This window comes from Aquila chrysaetos, chromosome 2 (genome assembly GCF_900496995.4).
Source record: "Aquila chrysaetos chrysaetos chromosome 2, bAquChr1.4, whole genome shotgun sequence".
NCBI classification, from domain to species: Eukaryota; Metazoa; Chordata; class Aves; order Accipitriformes; family Accipitridae; genus Aquila; species Aquila chrysaetos.
The window spans coordinates 3,388,261-3,409,648 of NC_044005.1; the positions used below are offsets into that span (position 1 = coordinate 3,388,261).

The window sequence follows — 21,388 nt, forward strand, 5'->3', positions numbered from 1 at the left end:
GGTCACTTCTCACAACTCCTCTTGGGTCAACTGTGAATCCCTTCATTGTCCAGAAGGCTCCTCAGGGAAGAAATTCATAGTTCCTGTTTTAAATTGGTTTATTCTACATTACTTCAGTGCTGCATCACAGGGCTGATGCTGTGTGGGAACACAGGGAGGGAGGGACAGGCAGCATCCAGGGCTCGCACGCAACTGGGAGGAGGGAACTGACGGCATTTAGAGACATGCACGGTGTCACCAAAGGGTGGGACAGAAGCACTTATTAAGAGGCCAGATCTTCAGGGTGCTAGCCAGCCTGCCAGCACTCCTGTGCATAGCTAGTGCCCTCAACATGCAGTCCTCATGGGCCCCAGCATGCGAGACAGATACGTCAGGCTGCCTGGCAGGAGGTGCGACGTGCGCTCCAAAGCCTACCCGCCAAGCCTTGCTAGGGAGCTTGACTGTAGATACTTCGCAGACCTGGGATTTTTAACACTATAATTAACATTTGTTATTTAGAAGTGAGATGCCGTTTAGCAAGAGGACCAGGTGGACACTGCTGTACAGGATGCTGAAGGACAAAGAGTAGGGTCACGGCATCGCTGGTGAGCCCAAACGCTCTCACTGTGTTTGTACAACCAAGAGACGCCTGCCTCCTGAGTTAGCGGAAGCAGCTATTGCCTCTGCTGGAACCATTCTTCAAACGTTTTTTATTTCAACAACCCGAGTTCCCAAACAAGGAGAGGAAGCCCCGTGGGAGTGACAGCTTTGCAGAAACCATTCACTCCAGTATACAAACTCCACAGCCAAGCAATATCCACAAGTCATCAGCTCCTCTGCGTTGACTTCCAGACATCCACATGCTCCCCAGTTCTCAATCACTCACTCCAAACCACTTTCCTGAACCTACTGAGGGTTCAGTCTCTGCTGATGAGAGGGATGGCCTTCCCGATATACAGGCTTTTGCTTAGATTGGAGTTCGCTGCCAGTCTTTCCCCTCTACCCTCGTTAAGTTTAACTCCTGAGGTATTTTCGAATCCCCATTTAGATAGCTTGACACACAATATGACTGACAACAGCCCCAAAATATTTTTGGGAGAGTGGAGAGGATGCAAGGCATTACTGTAGCATCCCATCCAGTAGCTCTGACACATAAAAAACTCCTGCTTTCTTTGCCGCCTTGCAGACCTGCATTGTTCTTTACCAACCATTTTGAAAACTGAGAACAATCCTTTAAAAGTTTCACATCTTTAAGAAGGAGAGTAATTTAAACTGCATTCAACCATCTGAGCTGTTTTATCCATACCTCTTTTCTTGGGATTCAAGGAAACCTGCAGTCTGACAGAAAGAATTTAAATTCCCTAAACTCGAAGCTCAGAAACTTGATTCCAGGCAGGATACAGCTATTTGGAAACAATGATGTTTCCACCAGCAAATTTTACTGCCAGGCATCTAGCTGCCAACTGCTAACCACTGATGGTACTGATTATCTCTCCACTGATACAAAATATTACTGATGGCGACGTGCTGCCACAGCAGCACGAGCTCTGCAGTAAGTAGCACACAAGTGTGTGGTCTAACATCAGAAAAAATTTCCCTGTGTATGTTCTCTTCAGCCCTGCTTGGATCCTACTTATGAGCAGCCATGTTAACATATAATCTATATTCCTTAACACTTTCATCTCTTTTCCTCTCTCGTTGCCTAATCTACTTACTGTTGTACATTTCAGCCTTTCATGATCCCACCTTTACTCGCCTTTCTCACCACTGCCATCTCACTATCGCTATTTTTCTTCATGCATGTGCCAAATGATGTGTCCTCCTAATTCAGCCCTTTGCAACCTGCCTTCACCCCAAGTGTCACACTCTGTATTACCTTCCAACTAAAATGTGTGATCATTCAGCTTCTTTCCTACTCATAATACCTTCTTCCCCCACCACAACCCCTTCTGCTGGCCTTCTTCACCCAAGAAACTCTGTGTTCTAAGTGAAAGCTTACATTACATGGAGACATGAGCTCACCCGCTCTGGATACAGACATTTCTGAAAGAAGAATAGTAGATTATAAATGTATTTTAAGTATGCCAAGTAAAATTAGACCAGATTTCAAGAAGTTAAATATAATTAAAATGCTGGGCACTCTACATTAGAAGACCACACTGTCTCTGTTTTGCTTTGTGTATGCTCCACAGGCAGGCTGAGCAGCTGTGCGAGTCTGCGGCAGTACCACTCAGGACATGGCACGGCACAAGCAGGCGATGTCCAGGCTTTAACGGCTCCGGCACACTTGGAAACTCAGGCATTCAGCCCTGGGTAATTCCTAGACAGATGCAGTGGCGGTGTAACGAGCTGCACACCCACCTCTCCCAACAAAAAGGCGTTAGTGTCCCCTGGGGTTATGGTGATGCCAGCCTGATGCCACAGGAGGTGGCAGCCAGCACAGGAATCAGAAGTGAGGGCTTCTGCCAGTGCCTGACCAGCCACTGTTCAGTGCATAAAACCTATGTCTATTTAAACTGTCATGCACAAAGGACATGATCCCAAGTGTGACCAGGTTATGCACCACAAGGCAGTGAAAGTGTAAGCTGTACCGAGAAGTTATTTTCATATTTCTTCAGCCCCAGGTGCTGCCAACAATGGTTCATCCCCTGCAGGCTTAGTTTAAATGAGCCTCAGGCTTGTTCTTCTCCATAGCTCATAGCATCCCTAGGGAATTTATTATACAGATAACAAAGCTGCATTGCCAAAATACCCTTCTTCAGTCCCCAAAATGCCTTGGGCTGACAGTGCAGCTCCACTGTGCTGCAGCTGTCATCCAGAGGGGACAGACCCCCATCGCAGCCTGACTCAGCCCCACAGCTGTGTTCCTATGTGGAGTATCAACCTCTGCATCTGAATCATGAGATACAAAACAAACATAATGAACCAGACCTGGCTTTGAATGTACTGTGCTCAGTACTACACACCTTTGGATGACTATTTTCCCTTGTACAAAATTCCTCGAACAGTTCCACTTCCAGTTTAAGATCCAACCTGAAACAGGTAACTGGCTGCTTCTGGCCTTTACAGGGATCTCACATGGAAAACAAGCACTGGACCAAATGAAAACCAGCAATAAGATTCTCCTGTAACACTGCAAAAAGTACAGAGCACGACAGATTACCGCCAACCCGCTGAGTGTCAAAGGTCCCTGAGGGCACTATTTATCATTACAGCAGTATTTAAAATGGACATTAGTATATATTAAAATATTTTGGTTATTACACTTTCCCAGGGAGAAAGTTCTGTGGCAGAAAACTACACTGGCAAATAGTTACCTCTTTGTATTGACTCCCCTCTCAATTCATCTGCTAAACCCATAGAAGGAAGTGGCTTTAGTGTTTCAGATGGTTTTGGCTTCTATGCTGCTGAGTACAGTTGGATTAGTTTCTGAAATAGAATTGGCTCCCAAATTATTTGAAGCATTTGTACTCAGTGAATGCTGGGAAATGTCATTAGCGTGCCATAATACTTTTGCCTAATGCTCTCCAAAGTCTATGCCAAAAAAAAGTGAAAAACACTGTCTATTTTGATTCTAGCAGCACAGCTTAAGTAACTGTGGTAGCAGATCTAGCTTATTGCCCAAAAATTCAAATAAATTAATGACAGTAACCTTCTAAGTAGAGAGTTTATTTCCTTTGTCTGGAGAAGAGACAAAGGAAGGTAATAGCAGATGAAATAAAATACATATACATGTTGGAGTCTCAGCTGTAAGTTGGAGTCTCTTTGCCTACCAAGTCACTTGCTACCTGCAGTAGATGAGGGAGTAACGCGAACAAACCACAATTCATCGCCGCCCGCCATGTCAGCAGTTTTGCTAGGTCTCCCAAAACACTGCCATCTTATTGTGTGCAGTTTCTTGCAGCTTTAATTCAATGCATTCCTCACCTCCTCTGGGGCTCTCTTTGCTTCAGTCTTTTGTCTTCTGCTCCCAATTCCCCCGTCTATGTATTAATCAAGTGTTGAGTTTGGAGCTCTTATTTTTCCATCTGCTAATTAATTCCCATCTATGAGCCACCTCTTCCTCCTCTCCAGAACATGCTGTATATAAATCACAGGCCTATTTCTCTGGTGACTAACTTACAAAATTTATTACTGATCTTTTTCTAGTTGTGCCCTATGGTCTGACAGGAGCTCGCACTGGTGCTTGGAGGGGCTGCCCTCCCTTGGGGACCACCACAGCTAGCTGCAACAGCTTCTGACACTGGCCTGGTCTAGGAATTGATGGTGCTCTGCAAGTACAGTCTTACAAAGCTATTCAAAACTCTTAAAATTAGTCAGAACATTGAAGCAGGGAGCAGCTCTTTTTTTTTTTTTTTTTTTTTTTTTTTTTAAAATCTGGAAGATTTTGAACAGTCATGTCTTCCTGTAAAGACAGTAAGCTGCTGCACAGTCCAGCTACCCTGCAGAGGCAGTAGACATACCAGAGAACTAAAAATAAATAAATAAGTAAACAAATGCTGTGAACCCTCCTTAAAAACAAAGCAAACCCCCAACAAGATCTCTGCCAAGAGACTGTGGGTGTACATGCTATGGATGGAGATCAGGTTGGCAACGTTTAAAAGAAGATGTATTAAACACTGTCCCCCCCCCCCCCCCAAAAAACCCCAAAACCTAGAAGAAATTGCTTCCCTATGGCAAGTCAGAACAACAACATAATGAAACATATAAGACATGGTCACCAGTGCTAATTAAAATGGGGTTCTCGGTAGTGGTGACTTTGGGCTGGAGTCTTGCACTTTTCACTGTAGTGCTTAAGCAGCACCAAGCAAAGGCAGGGGCTGCTCGGCCTCCAGCGGTTCCTGCTCTTCCCTCACCTCTCACGGCAGAGGATTCGGCCTCTGCTTCTGTTCAGTTTTCAAAGCAGTTCTTCAAATTCACAATGAAACCAGACCTACTTCATTTGGATCAGGCGCAGCGACACGAATGCTCGAGCAAGCCTCTCACTATATTAGCAATAGGTTATTACCATCCTTTTTCTGTCATCAAAGCATTGCTCTGCCCCATCGCAGACCCGCTGGGGATTAACCCAGCGGTGGTTTGCTCTCCCCAGCACCGCTGCCCCGAACACTGGCCACAGCATTTCACATGCTGCCAAGCAGGGGCTGTGGGATCGCCACTGTGGTTTCCACTGCATTTAACATTGCCTAATGAGTCTTATCGCTACAACCCACGTACATAAAACCAGCCCTGGTTTCCTAAGGAAAGGTTAGTAGTCACAGTCACCCAAAGGCAGTGGTTTTAGCTTCTACCCTGAGCCTCCCCACGCTTCCTCTACCTTCAGCCTTCAAAAACCTCTCTTTGGCTGCACAGTGAAGCAGATTGCAGAACCAATCAGAATTAAAAATTATTCCCGCACCGAGTCAGGTATGGGGCCCTTCAGTCCTGCATCCTGTCTCCAACGGAGGATGCCAAGGAAGTATTTAAGAACAGACCACACAGGGATGCTTCCCTGAAACGCCCTCCCCCCCCCCGAGATTTATGACTCAGCAAAACCTCTCCATCATAGACAGGATCTTTGTATTTAATAGTCTTTCATGTATTTTTCTCTCACATAAATTTGTACAGTTGCTTTCTGCACCTATGTAAACACAACTTAATACAATGAGGAGTTTCACAGATCTTGCAGAGAAAACCACATTTCCTTGTTGCTCAGAGCCTGCCATCCGCTCGCTGCACTCGCTGCCTCCAAACCTGCTGCCAGTTCAGTCCCCTCATCTGCTTTCACCTAAATATATACCCGGGTACAAGGGACGCTGTAGCATGGGGAGGGGATGGAGCATGCAGGGCCAAGAGAACTATCCTTCCCATTGCTGCGTGCTGCTTTTCAGTTCATAAAAGCAATCCCCAAACAAGAGGAAAACCCACGCTGTGCACCACATTAAATAATCACAGGGCAATAGGCAGTTCTGCTCCAAAGAGCTTACCGCCTAACAAGATCAAACAGCTGAGGACTGAAAGGACCACTGAAGGAGTCAAAATGGCTTGTAGAGGTCACGCTGGTGGGAGTTAAGGCCGTGCCTGAGGTTTTGCCCACTGACCACCACTCTCTAGGTCATAGGATCATTAATTCTGGTGTGAGTAGGCAGGTTCAGAAATTCAAGACATTTATGTAATAGGGACGGAGCCACGGCCACTGACACCTGAACTGTGTTGTGTGCATGAAGCTGGATTTGCAGAAGGCCTTGCTGACTCTAGAAGATGAGAGCTGCAGCAGAAGCAGTGGTACCACCAGCACGGCCCGGCGGCTCTTTGCTTGTTTACCTGCACTGGTAGGCTTCAGTGGAAGCTTCAAGAAAGGAGGAAAGGAAAAGCTAAAGAATCAGGCTGAGCCTTTCTTTTTATTTATTCACTGGAATTTTTCAAATTTTTCCAAGTGAAAAAAAATGGTCAGATTTGAGGAACTTTTAACTGTTAAAAAAAGATAATAATAATAAAAAAAAAATCACTTGGAAATTAACAGCTAGGCTCATGGGAAATCTTACATCAAGCAGTCCAGAGGATAACACACTTTTCTGGGATGGGGGAAACCCCAAATTAATTTTTCTGTGAGCACTTTACAAAAGAGACTAGCCATCACCCTGAACACCAGGCAACAGTCACTCTCATGTGCCGTCTAAATCAATTCACGTTTAATTTATACTAAAAGCAGAAAGTATATTAAAAGTTTCAGCAGAAATCCTTAAAACCACCTTGGAATGCCTTACAGGTCGGTAGGGAAACCAAGATTTCCTGAGGGAGACGTAACTGCTGGTCTTCATTGTAAATAAGACAAAGATAGGTCTGAACTCGTCTTCCCCTATGTTCTCTAACCATGTGATAGACAGAGACTCCCGCTGTCTTCCTCTCCCACTTTATAACCGGCACCTCAGTCTCCCTGATAATCTAGCTTGAGAGGAAGAAAACAAGGGGTGGGGTGAAGCCACCAAAGCACTCCGTATTAGAAATGTTCCCAGCCCTTTTCCCCCTGCACTCCATTTTTATTTTGGTAAAAACGAGTTTGGTGAGTTAACCCAAATTCATACACAGCTGCTTGACCATTTCAAAATGGCTGAAATAGCAAAAAAAAATTTGCAGAAATTCCATGCAAGACTGTTATCTTAACAAACATTAAGGATTTTTTGGAATAGAAAAAAACCAACTGTAAAAGTCTTCCCTCAAAGTTTTCATGTGGGATTTCACAACCAAGAAATATGGGGTGAGGCACGTGGCATTAAGCATTGATCCTCCTGTCAAAGGTTTGAAAATTATTATTCAAGGGTAACATACGTGTTGGAAAAATTTAGCTGGCCTAGAAGTCAGCTGGACAATACTAAACTTTTATGAAAAATGAACATACTTACTGCTATTTAAAAACAGCCTTCCCTGAATCTTTATTCATATGGATAAAATAAAAATTTTAAACATTTGCTTTCTAAGACTGACTCTCTGATCACTATATATACCACTGGTCACAGAGTCCTTAATGGGAGAGGAGCTGGTCAGATGTCTTGGGTAAGCACCATAGAATTTGAAAAGTTCTGCTAGCCCAGATTTAATAGAAAGCTGGAAGAACTACAAAATACAAGAGCAGGACAGGCAGAGCCATCTCTCATGGCTCGGCTCCTCAGGAATGCACATTTGGAGAGACCGGGAGGAGACAGGGCAACCTTCCCACTTATCAAGGACCTACAGACATTAGCAAACCCTTTGTATTTAAGAACCCATGATGCTTCTCAACCCAAGTGACTGAACAGAACCAAGCAACAACAGGCAAATGAGACAACGTATTTTCCTAAGCAAGAAAGAGGAAGATGGCACATCCACTTCACTTGCTAGCAATGTACTGACACTGTGAGCTCCCCATCAAAATTACAGTCTTTTAACACACACAGTCATGAATAGATGCTGGTGTTCAGGGACTGGACACATTTCAGTGCTGGTCGTCAAAACCTCGAATCACAGAAGACAGGTTGGCAAGGACCTCCAGAGGTCTCTGCTCCAGCCTTCTGCTCCAAGCAGGGCTGAATGCAGAGTCAGGTCATGTTGCTCAAGGCTTTGGCCAGTCAGCTTCAGAAAATCTTCAAGGATGGAGATCCCACCACCTCCTTGGGCCCTGCCCCAGATCACAAACACCCTCCCCGTGAAGAATTTTCCCCACATCCAGCTGGACTGTCCCTTGGTGCAGACGGTGCTGGCTGGCTCTCACCCCTTTGCTGGGCACTCCTGACAAGAGCCTGGCTCCAGCTCCTCTGCCATTCTGCTGTGGAGGACCGTGGTTAGATCCCTCTTCAGCCTTCTCATTCCCAGACTAAAAACCACTCAGTTCTGCCAGCCTCTCCCACGTCATGTGTCTTTCCAGATTTTCCTCCATTTTTCCTTACAAAGTCTGTATTTATTCCCTGCAGCACTCCAGTCATGGAAGCTATCTCATTGTGTCTCCATAGATACTACTACTTTCTTAATTGTCCCTTAATTGTTTCATAGGCTACAGGTGTCAGTCCACGAGCACTGGGCAAGCACACATTCACAGGAGGAGCCTCCCTCAGCCCCTGTCCCAGAAAGCCAGGACCTTGAACAGACACAGCACAGCAATTCAAGCAAACCACAACCACAGAGAGACTAATACAGCAAAGAGATGCAGAAGAGGACTATGCTAAGGAAGGATTTGAAAGGTATGCCAGCAACCAAGTAATGAGAGATTACTTCTTCGAATAAATACTCAAAAAGCCCTCAGGTGGGCCTGAGTTATGACTGAGGACATAAAAAGCTCCTCTCCTCATTTCCACTCAGGACACAATTTCTGATTTCAACTCTCTACGCAGGACTGGAATTAGGCTTCAGCTCAGCAAATCTCTTGGGCAGCAAGTAAGCATCTCCTGCTTTTAGGAGGAGTGGTAGAAAATGCACGGGGAAATAATAGTATGAGCCATCCTCCTCCCTCAGCACAGGTTAGAAAAAAGACACATTAAAAAGCACAGAGCTCTGTTTTTCCCAGTGCACCTTTGGCGGGCATTAGCACCATTGCCTGTTCCCTTCCCCCTTTCAACTCACACAGCCTACCAGCTCCCTACTGTCTCAGAGCTCACAATTTACCATCTGTCCTTAATCTTCTCTTTGTACTAACAACACACTATAACTGCAACATCTTTTTATGCAACAATCGATAAGGCAGATAAGAACAAACAATGAAACAGTGAGCAGGACATAGCCAAAAGTAATGGTACATCCTGCAGTGCTTCCTGTCATCTAACCACTGAAACTACAAAAAAAACCAAACACTTCTTCTGTCTGAAGCTTCACAGCCATGTGAAAATAAACATATGGAAAAAATGAAAATGCAATTCAAAAATACAGAAAAGAATGTAAAACTTACCAGGCTCTAACTTGATTATTTTTACAGCAGCCAGTTCTCCTGTATGCAGATTTCTAGCCTGAAATAAGAGAGTTAAGACATATTTAATTATACTGCAAAGGCATCTCACACAGTCTTACAAACTGAAAAGATATGCTAGGCTGTCATGTGTTACAAGTATGGCACAATGCAATTAGCTGAGAGCAACCTGGGTGAGGATTATCTGGCTTCGGTATTAGCACAGCATCAACCTAGTTGGAGTTGTGAAGCATTACTGGCAGTTCCTTTCGAGACTTCAAAAAACCCCAGCTATCTGCCAGCAAATGAAAAGTTCATACCTCTCAAACACCATTTTTAAGGGTTGTTGAAACTGAGAAGTCTCTGCCATCCGTGCTCGCTGGGGTGGTACAAAAGCACTGTGCTGCAGCACTGACTGTCGGACCATGGAGCATGCAGTGCTGAACCACCCATCTCATGGTGCTAAACCTCAGGGTGCTCCGAAAGTGGAACTGATAGGTGGAGGGGCAGGGAGAAGCACTGCAGATGCAGCACAGATGAGTCACAGCTCCCCGAGAACAACTTTACTCTGAAAACAAACTCCTTCCAGCAGACCCTGACAGAGGCGAGTGGTCCCCATGACCCTCGAGAAGAAGAAGGGGTAGAGAGCTTCAATTAAGTGTTTACAGAAATGTTCTCTCCGAGTATGCTGTAAACTTCACGGTGAGAATTCGGTGCTGGAGGAAAATGTTACAGAAACCTCAGATACAGAAAGTTTTAAGAGGGGATTTCATTAACACTTTTAACTCCAGTAAAATGAGCTCTAAATCACTCGGGCATCATCACCAGAGCTAAACTATATTATTTTTGACACACAACCTGATCCAATTAGGTACTGCGGCATTCCCCTTTTGCTGATCATCCAAAAGCTACAGGAGTCTAAACCCAACTGTTTCATTCTTATCCTAACAAACATGCAGTCTTCTGAACGTATGAAATCTGGTTGTGTGGTAGATTATAGAAAATTGAGGGAAAACTGGGTTAGGTGAAATCGATTTGAGCAGTTACTTAAGATGAGGATGCAAAGCAAATCTGCCCCTGCGGACTGAACTGAAGGAAGCCACTACAGAACAAAACACTCTTCTCTTGTGTATGGACAAGAAGTCATCTTAATTTAACAACAGGTAAAGCAAGAACTTGAAAGATGAACCCCTCAGTTTTGTCAACACAAGCTTCCACAGCAGGAAAGGCTTTCCAGCCAGGAAAAAAAACCAACCAAACAACAACTGACAATAATTGGCCTTTCAAAGTCCTGTAGTGCTCAGCCAGGAGATGGGTGTCAAAATGCATGCCAAGGACACACATACAACTCAGCTGAAGTCAAAGAGAACCTTAACAACTGTACAACAGAACCAAACATCTGAAGCCAACAGACCAAATCACTGAACACAGAAACAGATAGTTATCTGCTAACCACAAAGGAAACCTTTACCACTTCTTAAAAGTGCCCTCCTACCAGAGGTGTTTTTAGATCACAGCAAAATCATTGATACCCTTCAACATCCAGGAGCACACATCTCTGGTACTGTTACACCTAACAATACCATTATGAAACACAGATGTTCCCCTAAGAGACCAAGCACACACTCTATCTTGGTGAAGCCAGGGAACCTCCACTATCCACGCTTCTATACACAAGCAGCTAAGCTGTTCAGATAAAGGAGACTGCATGGTTTCCAGAAAATCAGCTTCATTTCTGAAGTACAAAAAAGATCGTATTCCTTACAGATATTCCTTTTCCATATAAGCAATAACTGCCACTGCTACTGTTATGCTGAAGCCTAAAGGAATGGATGTAGTCTGCCAAAGGTCTTTGGTACGCAGACTGCTTGGCAGGGACTTGAAGGTTCGGGCCGGAGGAGATCACTGCAATTACTGGCTCTCAGCTCTCATATGCGATAGGCCATAGAGCTTCACCAAATTGTGTCCTGCTGCTATCCAATATTATGATTAAGTTTTTGCATATGATCTATAGCCTGGACATGGACTATTTTGGGTTTCAACCACTGAACTTTGCTGGAACAGGTTGGTACTTATGAACTAAATGTATCAAGTTATCTGAGCCACTCGCCCTAAGACTGGTTTTCTCGTCCTACAGTTTAATCTTCCAACCGAACACATTCCTGAGTTGATGACACCAGGACCATACACATCACTTAACTCCTTTCGTGTCAGCACCAAAGGCAAAAATGCTGAGTATTTCCTGATCCTCAATATCCTTGTTTGGATGCTCACAGGTACAGGAACTGTATTGGATCTTCAGTCTAGACAGTTGTATTGCAAGCATGCAGCAAATTACCCAAGCTGCTTCCCAAGAGACATCACCTGACCGCAAATGCGACTGATGGCTTTCATTCCTTCATCTTGGATTGCACCACCTTTACATGGGTACACACATCTCTCTGCTGTCACTCTTGTTCCAACTTTTCTCTTCCACACCTTTCTGTCAGCTGAAAACTTGATCAAGGATGAATTACTGTTACCTTGCACATCATTAAAAATGTAAGAAGGTAAGAGGGCGAGGGCTAAAAACTGGTTCTCCATGGTACACACCTAGATATAAAAACTGTCAAATAAGGACTCCTCAAATAATTTTGAGACATGTTAGTTAAAGAAATTCTCAACTCATGTCCTATGGGTGACCACAGTTTGCATCATTCTACTTCTTAAAAAAGGATTGTGTAGTATCAAGGAAGCCATAGACAGGAATGCACTACATCAACATTGCTGGCTTCGTGAATCAAACCTGGAATTTTACTAAAAATGATATTTGACAAAAATACAAGTTCTCCATAATTTCCCTAATGTGAAGAATTAGTTAACGATCCATCAATCTGTCTTATTGATATACTTCTTCACTGGTGGGGGCTAAATTGAAGGAAAGCTAAGAAATTATAGTTCTCCTAGTCATCTTATTTACATTTTTAAAGCCAACAGCAAAATATCTGCCTCCTTCCTGTCCCCTGAAATTTCCTCAGTATTTCAAGTCTTAATTCAAAATTAGCTGAAACCAACCAGAGGCCAGGGGAGCTGCTCTCCCCTGCATACCAAGTAATCCAGACCTGCCAATTAACAAGTATAGCTGCTGTTCAGTATCTCATGAGCTATTAATGACATAGCAAGTTACCATTTATATGCATTTATCACATAAAGATGACATATATATCGTGCACTTTGATGATCTCTTCTGAATTCTGATATTTCAGTCTAATGGAAAATAAAATTTGTTAGATTTCTTATTGTCTTTAATTCTGCTGGCCTTGATTCCTTCAATATGTAAGGAAGTCTCCTAAGAACTCATCTTGACACTAAAGGCTGAAAGACTAAAGCTGCACAGCTCCCTCCTACGCTGGAGCCCACAACCCCATCAGCAACGTGATCCAGTTCCCACGTGACAGAAGTGGAGCCCGACTTCCCTGACAGATCAGGGGACTTGCTGGAAGACTTTTGCCAAGAGGAAGACAGAGCTTCTTCTGTCTATTAGTACTGATCTTCATTTTGTTTAATGAGACTCAAACCTGAAAATTATGTTCCACATTACACAGAATGAAAATTAAAACTATAGGATTTTGGCAGAAGGATTGCAAAGCTCCAACAGAAAACTTGACCTACACAAGAATGGGACCAGAACAAGGGTATAGCGGAATGAGGTGAGCCACGCTGTCAAGTTTATTTTGCTCAGTGTCATATACAGAGTATATTTACTGAGAAAGAAGAGCTAAGTAGTAGTCTTTTGGTCACCTTTTCTTCAGCTGTCCTACAGCCTGCTATAGGATGAGTGAGAGCATCCCACTGAGCACAGCTCTTCCAGAATATTTTAGCAGCTAAATACTAATACTACACAACATCACATAGAGCTTGTATTCAAAATAAAACAAAACACAAGTACTCCTCTTTTTTTGAATATCCCATTGCATAGTCATAGCGACCTAGATTCCATGTCACTAGTTTAATATGACAGCACAATAATCATTACACTTTTTTTTCCCCCAGTATATGTCAGCACCAGCCAACACAACCCAGGTTCCCTCAAGCATACACACAGCTGTACCAGAGCAGATTAAAGGTTCCTTTAAACCCATGGTCCCATCTCAGACAACAGCTCCTTCAGAAAGTGGTTAAGAGCTGAGCAAGCAAATGGTGACATTTTCCTGATGCACACTCCCAGCAACCAAATTGGGATCTGCATGGTGCCTGCTGCAACAAGGACTAGCCGCAGACAGAGCCTGCGTTAGGCTGTCAGTCCAGGAGCAACACACGTTTTTCCAACCTAGGCACAATGTCAGCGGTGTGTCCCAATGCCACACTCAAAAATGAGAGGTGCACTATTGGTAGGACTGGGTTTTTGGGGAGTTGGGAGAGTTTTATGGTATTACACACAAAAAATCATCGTGTTTTCCCACCGAGACTTATCTTTCTTCTCAGAACTGCATCAAAAAGCTGTTGTGGGACAGTGGAAGCCAATGTGACACCCGTTGCAATCCCTGTGTATGATGTTTCCCACCACACACCCAAACAACGCACACAAGAAAACACATTTTGGGTAGGACACTTTCTGTAGCTAATGACCAGAAATAACACAGAAAACTGGTTTCAGAACCAGTTATGCACTCTGCAGTTTTGTTTTATTTATTTTTAAAACTGCAAGCCAAACAATTCCACCCCAGGGGGTCCACAGTACTGAGCAGTGTGAGATGGTAAAAAATTGGAGAATCTTTTCACTTGGACATCTGAATACAAGTTTATGTGCTCAGTCTCCTTGTCCAGCCACTTTCTCCTTCAACACTGAGGAAGACAAGGGGAAGATTCAGACAGCAATATCACTCTGACAGCCTCCAAATTAGTATTTTCCATTTTCACGGTGAAATCCCCTCCCTGCCTCAACGTCAATGTCTAATCTCCAGCCTTGGATCAACAACCCAATTCACCAGAAGAGTCGTTTGTTCAACCGTGTCTTCATTTAATCTAATCATAATTGCAGCTCCTGTGGCAACCCTCCCTTGCATCCCCATCTTATTCATTCCTTGCCAAGCTTCACTCATCAGTGACCACGACATTTTGCTGTCTCAAGTGCTGCCTGCTTCTCCTCAGTTACCGTATACGCCTTCAAAAGGTACCGTCGCCTCCTGCCCAGCGACTGAAATAGAAGTTTCTCATCTGCTTTCTAGTTTCTGACCTCTTACACTTTCTAATTCTTAACCTGCTCTATGCGGTTTTGAAATTCCCATTATGCTGCATTGTTCTTTCCATATCTCACGGTATCATCAGACCCTTGAATTCACCTACCTACATCTCTGAATCCACGTCTACCACTGCCTAGAGCTCTCAACCAACTAAGGTGACCCAAAGAAATGTCTCTCATCTGGGCTGCTCTAAATCCATGAAAACAGATTCCTTTCTTACTCAGAGGAAGCACAGTAGGTATTTCAGTTGTGATTAAAAATGAGAATCCAAAATATTACAGGCATTAGGGGAATAAAAAAAAGATACTTAATACAGGATACCTGAACAAACCAAGACTACTGCACATATGTACCAGAAGGCAGGGGCACAGAGACCTTGAAATAGCGGACGGGATCTTGAAGATGCCACCACAACCAGCCCATCTGTGGAGTAAAACTTCATCGAGCAGCTGCCACAGCTTGGCACAACCACCAGACCCTTCAGCAGCACTTCAGCCATGAGCTTTTCCACATGACGATTTGGATTTCACTTAAGGTGTAGTATCCCTCTTCCATACGATACAAATGCTCCCATGAACATGCCACATTCTTATATGTAACCCTGCTTCAATTTTTTATCCGACGCTCAAACTGGTCACACGTAAGAGATGAGACATTTCTGCAAAGGAAGGACTTATTTCTCAAGATAAGGCCCCTGATTCCTCACTGCTATTCCCAGCACACAAGGAGAAACCCTCAAGACCAACTCTGGGGTCCTGAGGTCTCCTGCTACGTTGGCAGCCTCCCCAGAGACCTGCTGTCACGAAGGACAGCAAGTCCTCAGGGGGCCTCAGCAACTCTAACATAACAGTAAGTTTGGGGGGTTTCATAATTTTCTTGGGGTTTTTTGTGAACACACAAACATCCATCCATAAAAATCAGTACCCAAGAGGTAATATTAAAAAATCTGACAGGAACTGCCAGACTGTATTAGGTTTCTAATCTGACTAATTTACCATTTATCTCTCAAGTAAGAGGCAAGGGATGTGTTAGAGAAGAATTTGATCTTGGTGGATGGTGACCTGCTGGTCTGTAACAGAATTTGGATTATGTCCTAATGCAGAAGTTCAAATAAGCATTCCTAGTGTTTAACATAATTAACTATACAATTTTGCTTACTCTTACGATATACATAAATCAGTCTGTCAGTTTTAAAAACACTTTGTAAATAGAGCTGGAAAACTATCAGGCAGCTAAAGCAAAGAACAGCAACGCTGGACATACTCTTAATGAATAGAAAGGAGAGGCTTGTACTTCTAAAACACCACCTCTTTACCAGCTGAGTTTAACACCCAGACTGTAGAGCTAGGGATTCATAAAAAGTCAATATGTAGCCAGAAAGGTTCTCAGAAAACCTAGCTTAAAAGCAAGAAGATTTAATCCCCATTGTGTGAGCCTAGAATTGCTATCCTTCACGAGAAAAGGATACCGCAACCTTCTGAGGTCCCGTACATCAGGAAAGCAATTTGTAAGAGAAACCAAACTCTCTGAGCGCTCTGAGAAAAAAATTCCTTGAAAATTTGCAGGTAAAGGTTAACCCAAGCAGAGATGCCAGTTCTGACGGCTCACTGCTGAACACGATCTCCTGAAACGCTCACCGGATCAGCACCCTGCTCGGAGTAAGAGAGTCAAAGGCTGCCATTTGCTCAGAGCAGATCCAGACCTCGGTGTCAGGACAATGCACAAGCAGGAGAATCGCCTGTAGAGGCCACGGAGCGGCTGCAGAGCTCCTCTGCCTGAGCTCCAGCTAAAAATAGTAGCTCCAACTATTGCTTTCCAGTTCTAGACTGAGTCGAGAGCGTGCTGGTTCCTGTCCCGGTACCAGGCAGCACACCCTTCAAGCATCCTCAGAAGACTCACAGAAGTGGTATCGACCCATGTATTTTTTCCTGCATTCCCCTGTATCTTACCTCCTAGATGGGTACATGTACCAAACCCATACAGGTGCAATTACTGCAGGTCTGTGTGTCCCATCCCGTCCCCCCTCCCCCCTCTTTTCTTCTATATAAAACAAAATAAGAGAAACCAAGCCAAAATTCCCCATGGCCCCATCCTAAGAAAACCTAAACAGAGTACTGGACTGAATAAAGGCCCTCTTGCTCAGTGCCGAGAGCATCTCCAGAACAGATGCTGAACACATCCTTCATGTGGGAAGGTCTACGGATGGATTAAAAATGTCAAAGAAGGAAGAAAAGAGGATAGCTTAAAAAACAGTGGGACAACTCTGTCAAATTTTAATGCAAGTCTTACTGAAAGAGCTGAGATTTGTGCCAGACAGAAACAACTGTTCCTCCCATTCTGAGTCCTCGCAATGCTCTGTTCACCACCCGAGGTGTGCCAGGGCAGCTCACACATGAAGCAGATGTCTAGCTAGTCTTTGCTGCTGGAAAAAGAGGTACCTAACAACAATTTCTACCTTTCAGGGCTGTTTCTCTTTTAGGAGGCAGAAAGACCCAGAGGCAGTTGTTCACCCTGCAATCTTCCAGCTGGATTTCTGAGATGGAGAGCAGTACCAGGCTCCTTTATAGCAAAAGCCACAGAGGCTTTCAGAAACCATTTCCCTAACAGAGACTTTATAGATTCAATACACTAAAACAGAACCATCTCCTACAACCATCACCGTTACTACCTTTCAGGATAAACCAAAAATAAAGATTCATGTGCTAATTTTACTTTTTATATGTATTTCTGAATTTCTTGTGTCAGCTAGTTTATACTCCAGTGGCACTGCTAAAAGAGCCATCACTTTGGCTATCAGGCTGAATATTGTACAAAGACAAATATTGATTTTGTGGGTGCTCTCCAGATGGACACTGCCACTCCTCGTCCTTCAGACAAGGAACACACATCAGTACCAAACAGGAGGCAAACTTCACAGCTGTCACTCCCTATTTCCACATTTACAGCACTTGCAGTTTCCCTTATTGAAGGAGCAGAACCCAGAATACACAAAAGTACCAGGGTTTAAAAAAATTCCACATCAAAACCTGAAACCCAATGCAGTAAGATCTGCGACTGGCACTACTAAGCACAGCTATAATGCAAATAAGGCTTAAATGTATTTATTTTTACTGGCAGTTGGTGATAATTTAGATAGTATATCTCTTGCAGAGAAAATTGGGAGGAGGGCAACCTACCTTTCACTCACAGACTTCAGACACTTTCTTACTCAAGGCCAATTAACTCAAGCAATAAGGGATTAAAAGCTCATTAATGATGTTAGGTCAACTCCTTTTATTCCAGCACAGAAAACCAGATAAAGGATTTGTATAAGCAAAGTGGCTTTACAGATCTCGGCAGCCACTAAAACATTTAATTCTCATTCCTAGCAATAACTACTGAAGGACAAAGACCTATGGCAATAAGGATAACAATAATAAAAAAAGCAAAGATCAGTGCACATCTTAACAACAATTATTTAGGAGAAGAAAAAAAAAACAAAAGTAGTCAGCTATATGCTTCCAAGTAGAGGTTGGTTATTCTCCTATGAAATTTTCTTGGCAGATCATCCTTCACAAAATATTTGGCATGATCCTTCCAAAATTGAAAAGCTGAAGCTAGAAACAGACCCTGACCACAAAAGTACTACTTAGCAACTAATGCAGCACGAAAGATACAAATACCAGAGGGAAAAAAAGAAGGGGGAGGGGGGAAGGCCCAATTTTGACTCAGTTGGAACAGACCACTGGCAAAAACCAAAACAGAAAAGAACTTTTTCAAGTTACAACTGTGTGCATTAGACTGTTTTGAAAAGCTACTAGAAATAGCTCACTTTCCTGAGGAATAATACACAATTTTGAACATAACACAAGATCATACAAATCAAAGAAGGCCCATGAAGCTGCTAATATACTTAGAATTGAGCAGATGCCTACCAGCTTTACTGGCCAGGGTATAAAATAGGAGAAAGAAAAAAAAAAAAACAGATTAAAAAAAAAAAAGATACTTCAAACATATTATTAAACTACAAACCAAGATGGATTTTAAAAGGGTTTATTCACCAGAAGATAGGATGAATAAATGTAAAACAATTTTATTTTATTCCTACATTGAATGCATAGACCATGACACAGGGAAAAAAAAAACCACTGTATTATGGAGTACAAATTCAAGTAACATTAAAAGATTACATATTTTATCAGCTGCAGGGGAATTTATCTATTTATTAGAGATGAAAGAACTAAGAAATGTGTCAACCAAAATATTTGAAGAAAAGTATCTAGGTCTCTTCACTGAAAAAAAAAAATCTGGCTTTCTAGGCAGGGAGAAAACAAGTTTCTGAAGAAAAAGGCAATAATTGCCTTTTTTTTTAATTAAGCCATTTGTGTTGCATTAAAGAATTTAAGACCATCATTTTACTTTTTTTATACCAAAGAAAAAGAAATTTTTTACTGTTTTGCTTTGTAACCGTGAACTAGCACAAAATAAGATGTGTCTCTTCAAAAAGGCAAAACTGAGGAACCACTGCTGGCATTTTAAAGAGGAGAAGAAACTGCAATTCCGAGACTGCAACTTTTATACCATCACTATCTGCATGCAACTTCCTAAAACACCAGAAATACTTCTGGACATACTTTCACATTAGTCAGAACAAAATATCCAAGTGTATGCATTTTGCTGGGGTTTTTGTTTGTTTTATTAAAGCTATTTTGCCTAGAATTGCAGTACTTCATGCTGTAACTGAGCCATGTGTACAAGCTCGTTTTGAACTACAGAGTGTTTGGGCAAACCCCTCTAACTTTTCATGTCACACACAGGCTCTTCTGCGGTACCAAGCCTTCCAAACCCAGGGTACAAATCCATATCGACTCATTTTCCTTACTGTAATTTATTTGATAGAATCTAGAGAGGTGCAGGTGAAAAATGTAGATTTAAGTAGAAAAATCTAACTCCCAACAAAGCTGTTCAGTAATTGCCTCCTTAAAATTTCAATTCCTCAGAGATGAACTCACAGTTACAAAACTAAAAGGAACAAACCATAAAGTTGTCTTCATGAAGAAAATAGGTCTCAGTGTTGGGTTTTTTTGTTGTTGTTATTGTTAAATAAAACAGTGACCAGAACAGGAAGAATGAATAAAAAAGCAGCTGTGTAAATCAAAGAAGTTAAAAGAAAATTAGTTAAAAATAGGAGCAGGGAGATTCTTTTACTGTCCTAAGATTAAGCTTTGGTTTGCATCTGTACTATACCAATTGTCACCTTCTTGGGGGGGAAGATGGGTAAGACATAACAATTTCCTCTCAATTTCATGTGTGTACATGTGTATACATACTACAGTGTGCCTGCTTCTTTCTGACTACTGGGACGATACCACTGTTCAGCTGTTTCTACTAGAATAAAACCTAGTATTATTTACAAATCTTCATTTTACATCTCACGATGATGAAATAATGTTCAGTAATATTTCTGATTCAGTAAGCAATTAAATATCACAGCCTGGAATTCTGTTGAAATGAACAGAAATGACATTTTAGTAAGTTTTTTAATGAGGAAAATTATAACTTTTAAATGTGCTAGATACATGAGAAAGGTTAAGTATAAAGTATGTTTTGCACTTATGCTGATTAAGTAAAGAAGAGAGGATATATGCTGCCATTTCATTACAGATGAGATCTTCCACGATTTTACAGCTATCTTATCCTCTCACACTTTATTTTTAGCTAGAAGAGAGGAGAGAAAATAAACTGTTTTGATTTTTCTTTTTTTTTTTAATTTGTTTTCTCAGTTTGGACTGATCCACTCATTTAAATGATGTAACTTGAAAATAAGAAACAAATTTTTCCTACAGCTTAATCTACAGTTGTCAAACAGGGTTTCACTTCAGTAGCCTGGTTTCAAGCACTTGGCCCGTGACTTCCTCACTTTACTGGTTCAACTTTCTTTAAAACATGGACCAAAACCACGCTGCTCAAATAATATGCATGCTATGGAAATTATAACATTACAGTAAATTAGGCCTGATGATTTAACTGGAATTTTAGAGAAATATTTTTAAATGTTAATATACTTGAGAACATTTTCCATCTTGCCTTATTCCTCTGTTTCTTTTGAAACTCGCCTTTGCTTGATCCATGGTGGACCCCCGAGGCTATTTAGGCAATGCCCCTCCATCCCAGGAAGCTGCTCAGCCTGACAATCTGCTCTCCGACTCTGCAAAAGCCTAGAGTTCCCACCCCCAATAAATGTAATCCTCTCCCTTCAGCAGCTGTGTGGATTTTCCATGGACCAGCCTCCCTGAGCCAGACACCACTAAGGAATGTGTTTGAGAAAGCCGGAGGAAATCACGATAGGGACTCTGCGCAGCCTGGCTGCTTCCCCCTTCCCAAAACTACCCCTCAGCTTACAAGCACCCTCTGCTCTAGAAAGCACAACAGACCGCACAGGGAAAGTTACTTCTTTACATAAGTTCATGCTAAGAGGAAATCTTGTATATAACACCTAAGAGCTAATTCAGCTGCCCCACGCATTCAGTCCTCAGCATCCTCGTTGTCCTAAGAACAGCTATATTGGAGGTTTGATGATCTACACACCCGCTTAGCAGAAAGGAACAAGCCACAGGACCTTCAAGAAGTAAAACACTGACCTGTGGGTTGTTTTTTTAATTATGTAAGACCACAGCCAAAATGCAGAGAACAAAAAAGCAGTCCTGTAAATCAAAATAGATTATAGCCACATCCTTAAATAGAAACCTAAGATGTCACATACAGTATTACACCTACTATAAGGTCTCTGCAAGACATGATATGTCCTGCAAGTGTA

The 21,388-nt window shown here is 42.6% G+C and overlaps 1 protein-coding gene across 3 annotated transcripts in view; it reads right to left on the bottom strand.

Moving 5' to 3' along the window:
- Positions 1 to 21,388, bottom strand: part of MAP4K5 (mitogen-activated protein kinase kinase kinase kinase 5) — a 73,082-nt gene that overhangs the window by 40,670 nt on the left and 11,024 nt on the right. For all 3 annotated transcript variants that reach the window (XM_041121935.1, XM_030041036.2, XM_041121939.1), the window contains exon 3: positions 9,374 to 9,431. In XM_041121935.1, coding sequence (XP_040977869.1) covers positions 9,374 to 9,431 — 58 coding nt within the window. The remainder of the gene's footprint in view (positions 1 to 9,373; positions 9,432 to 21,388) is intronic.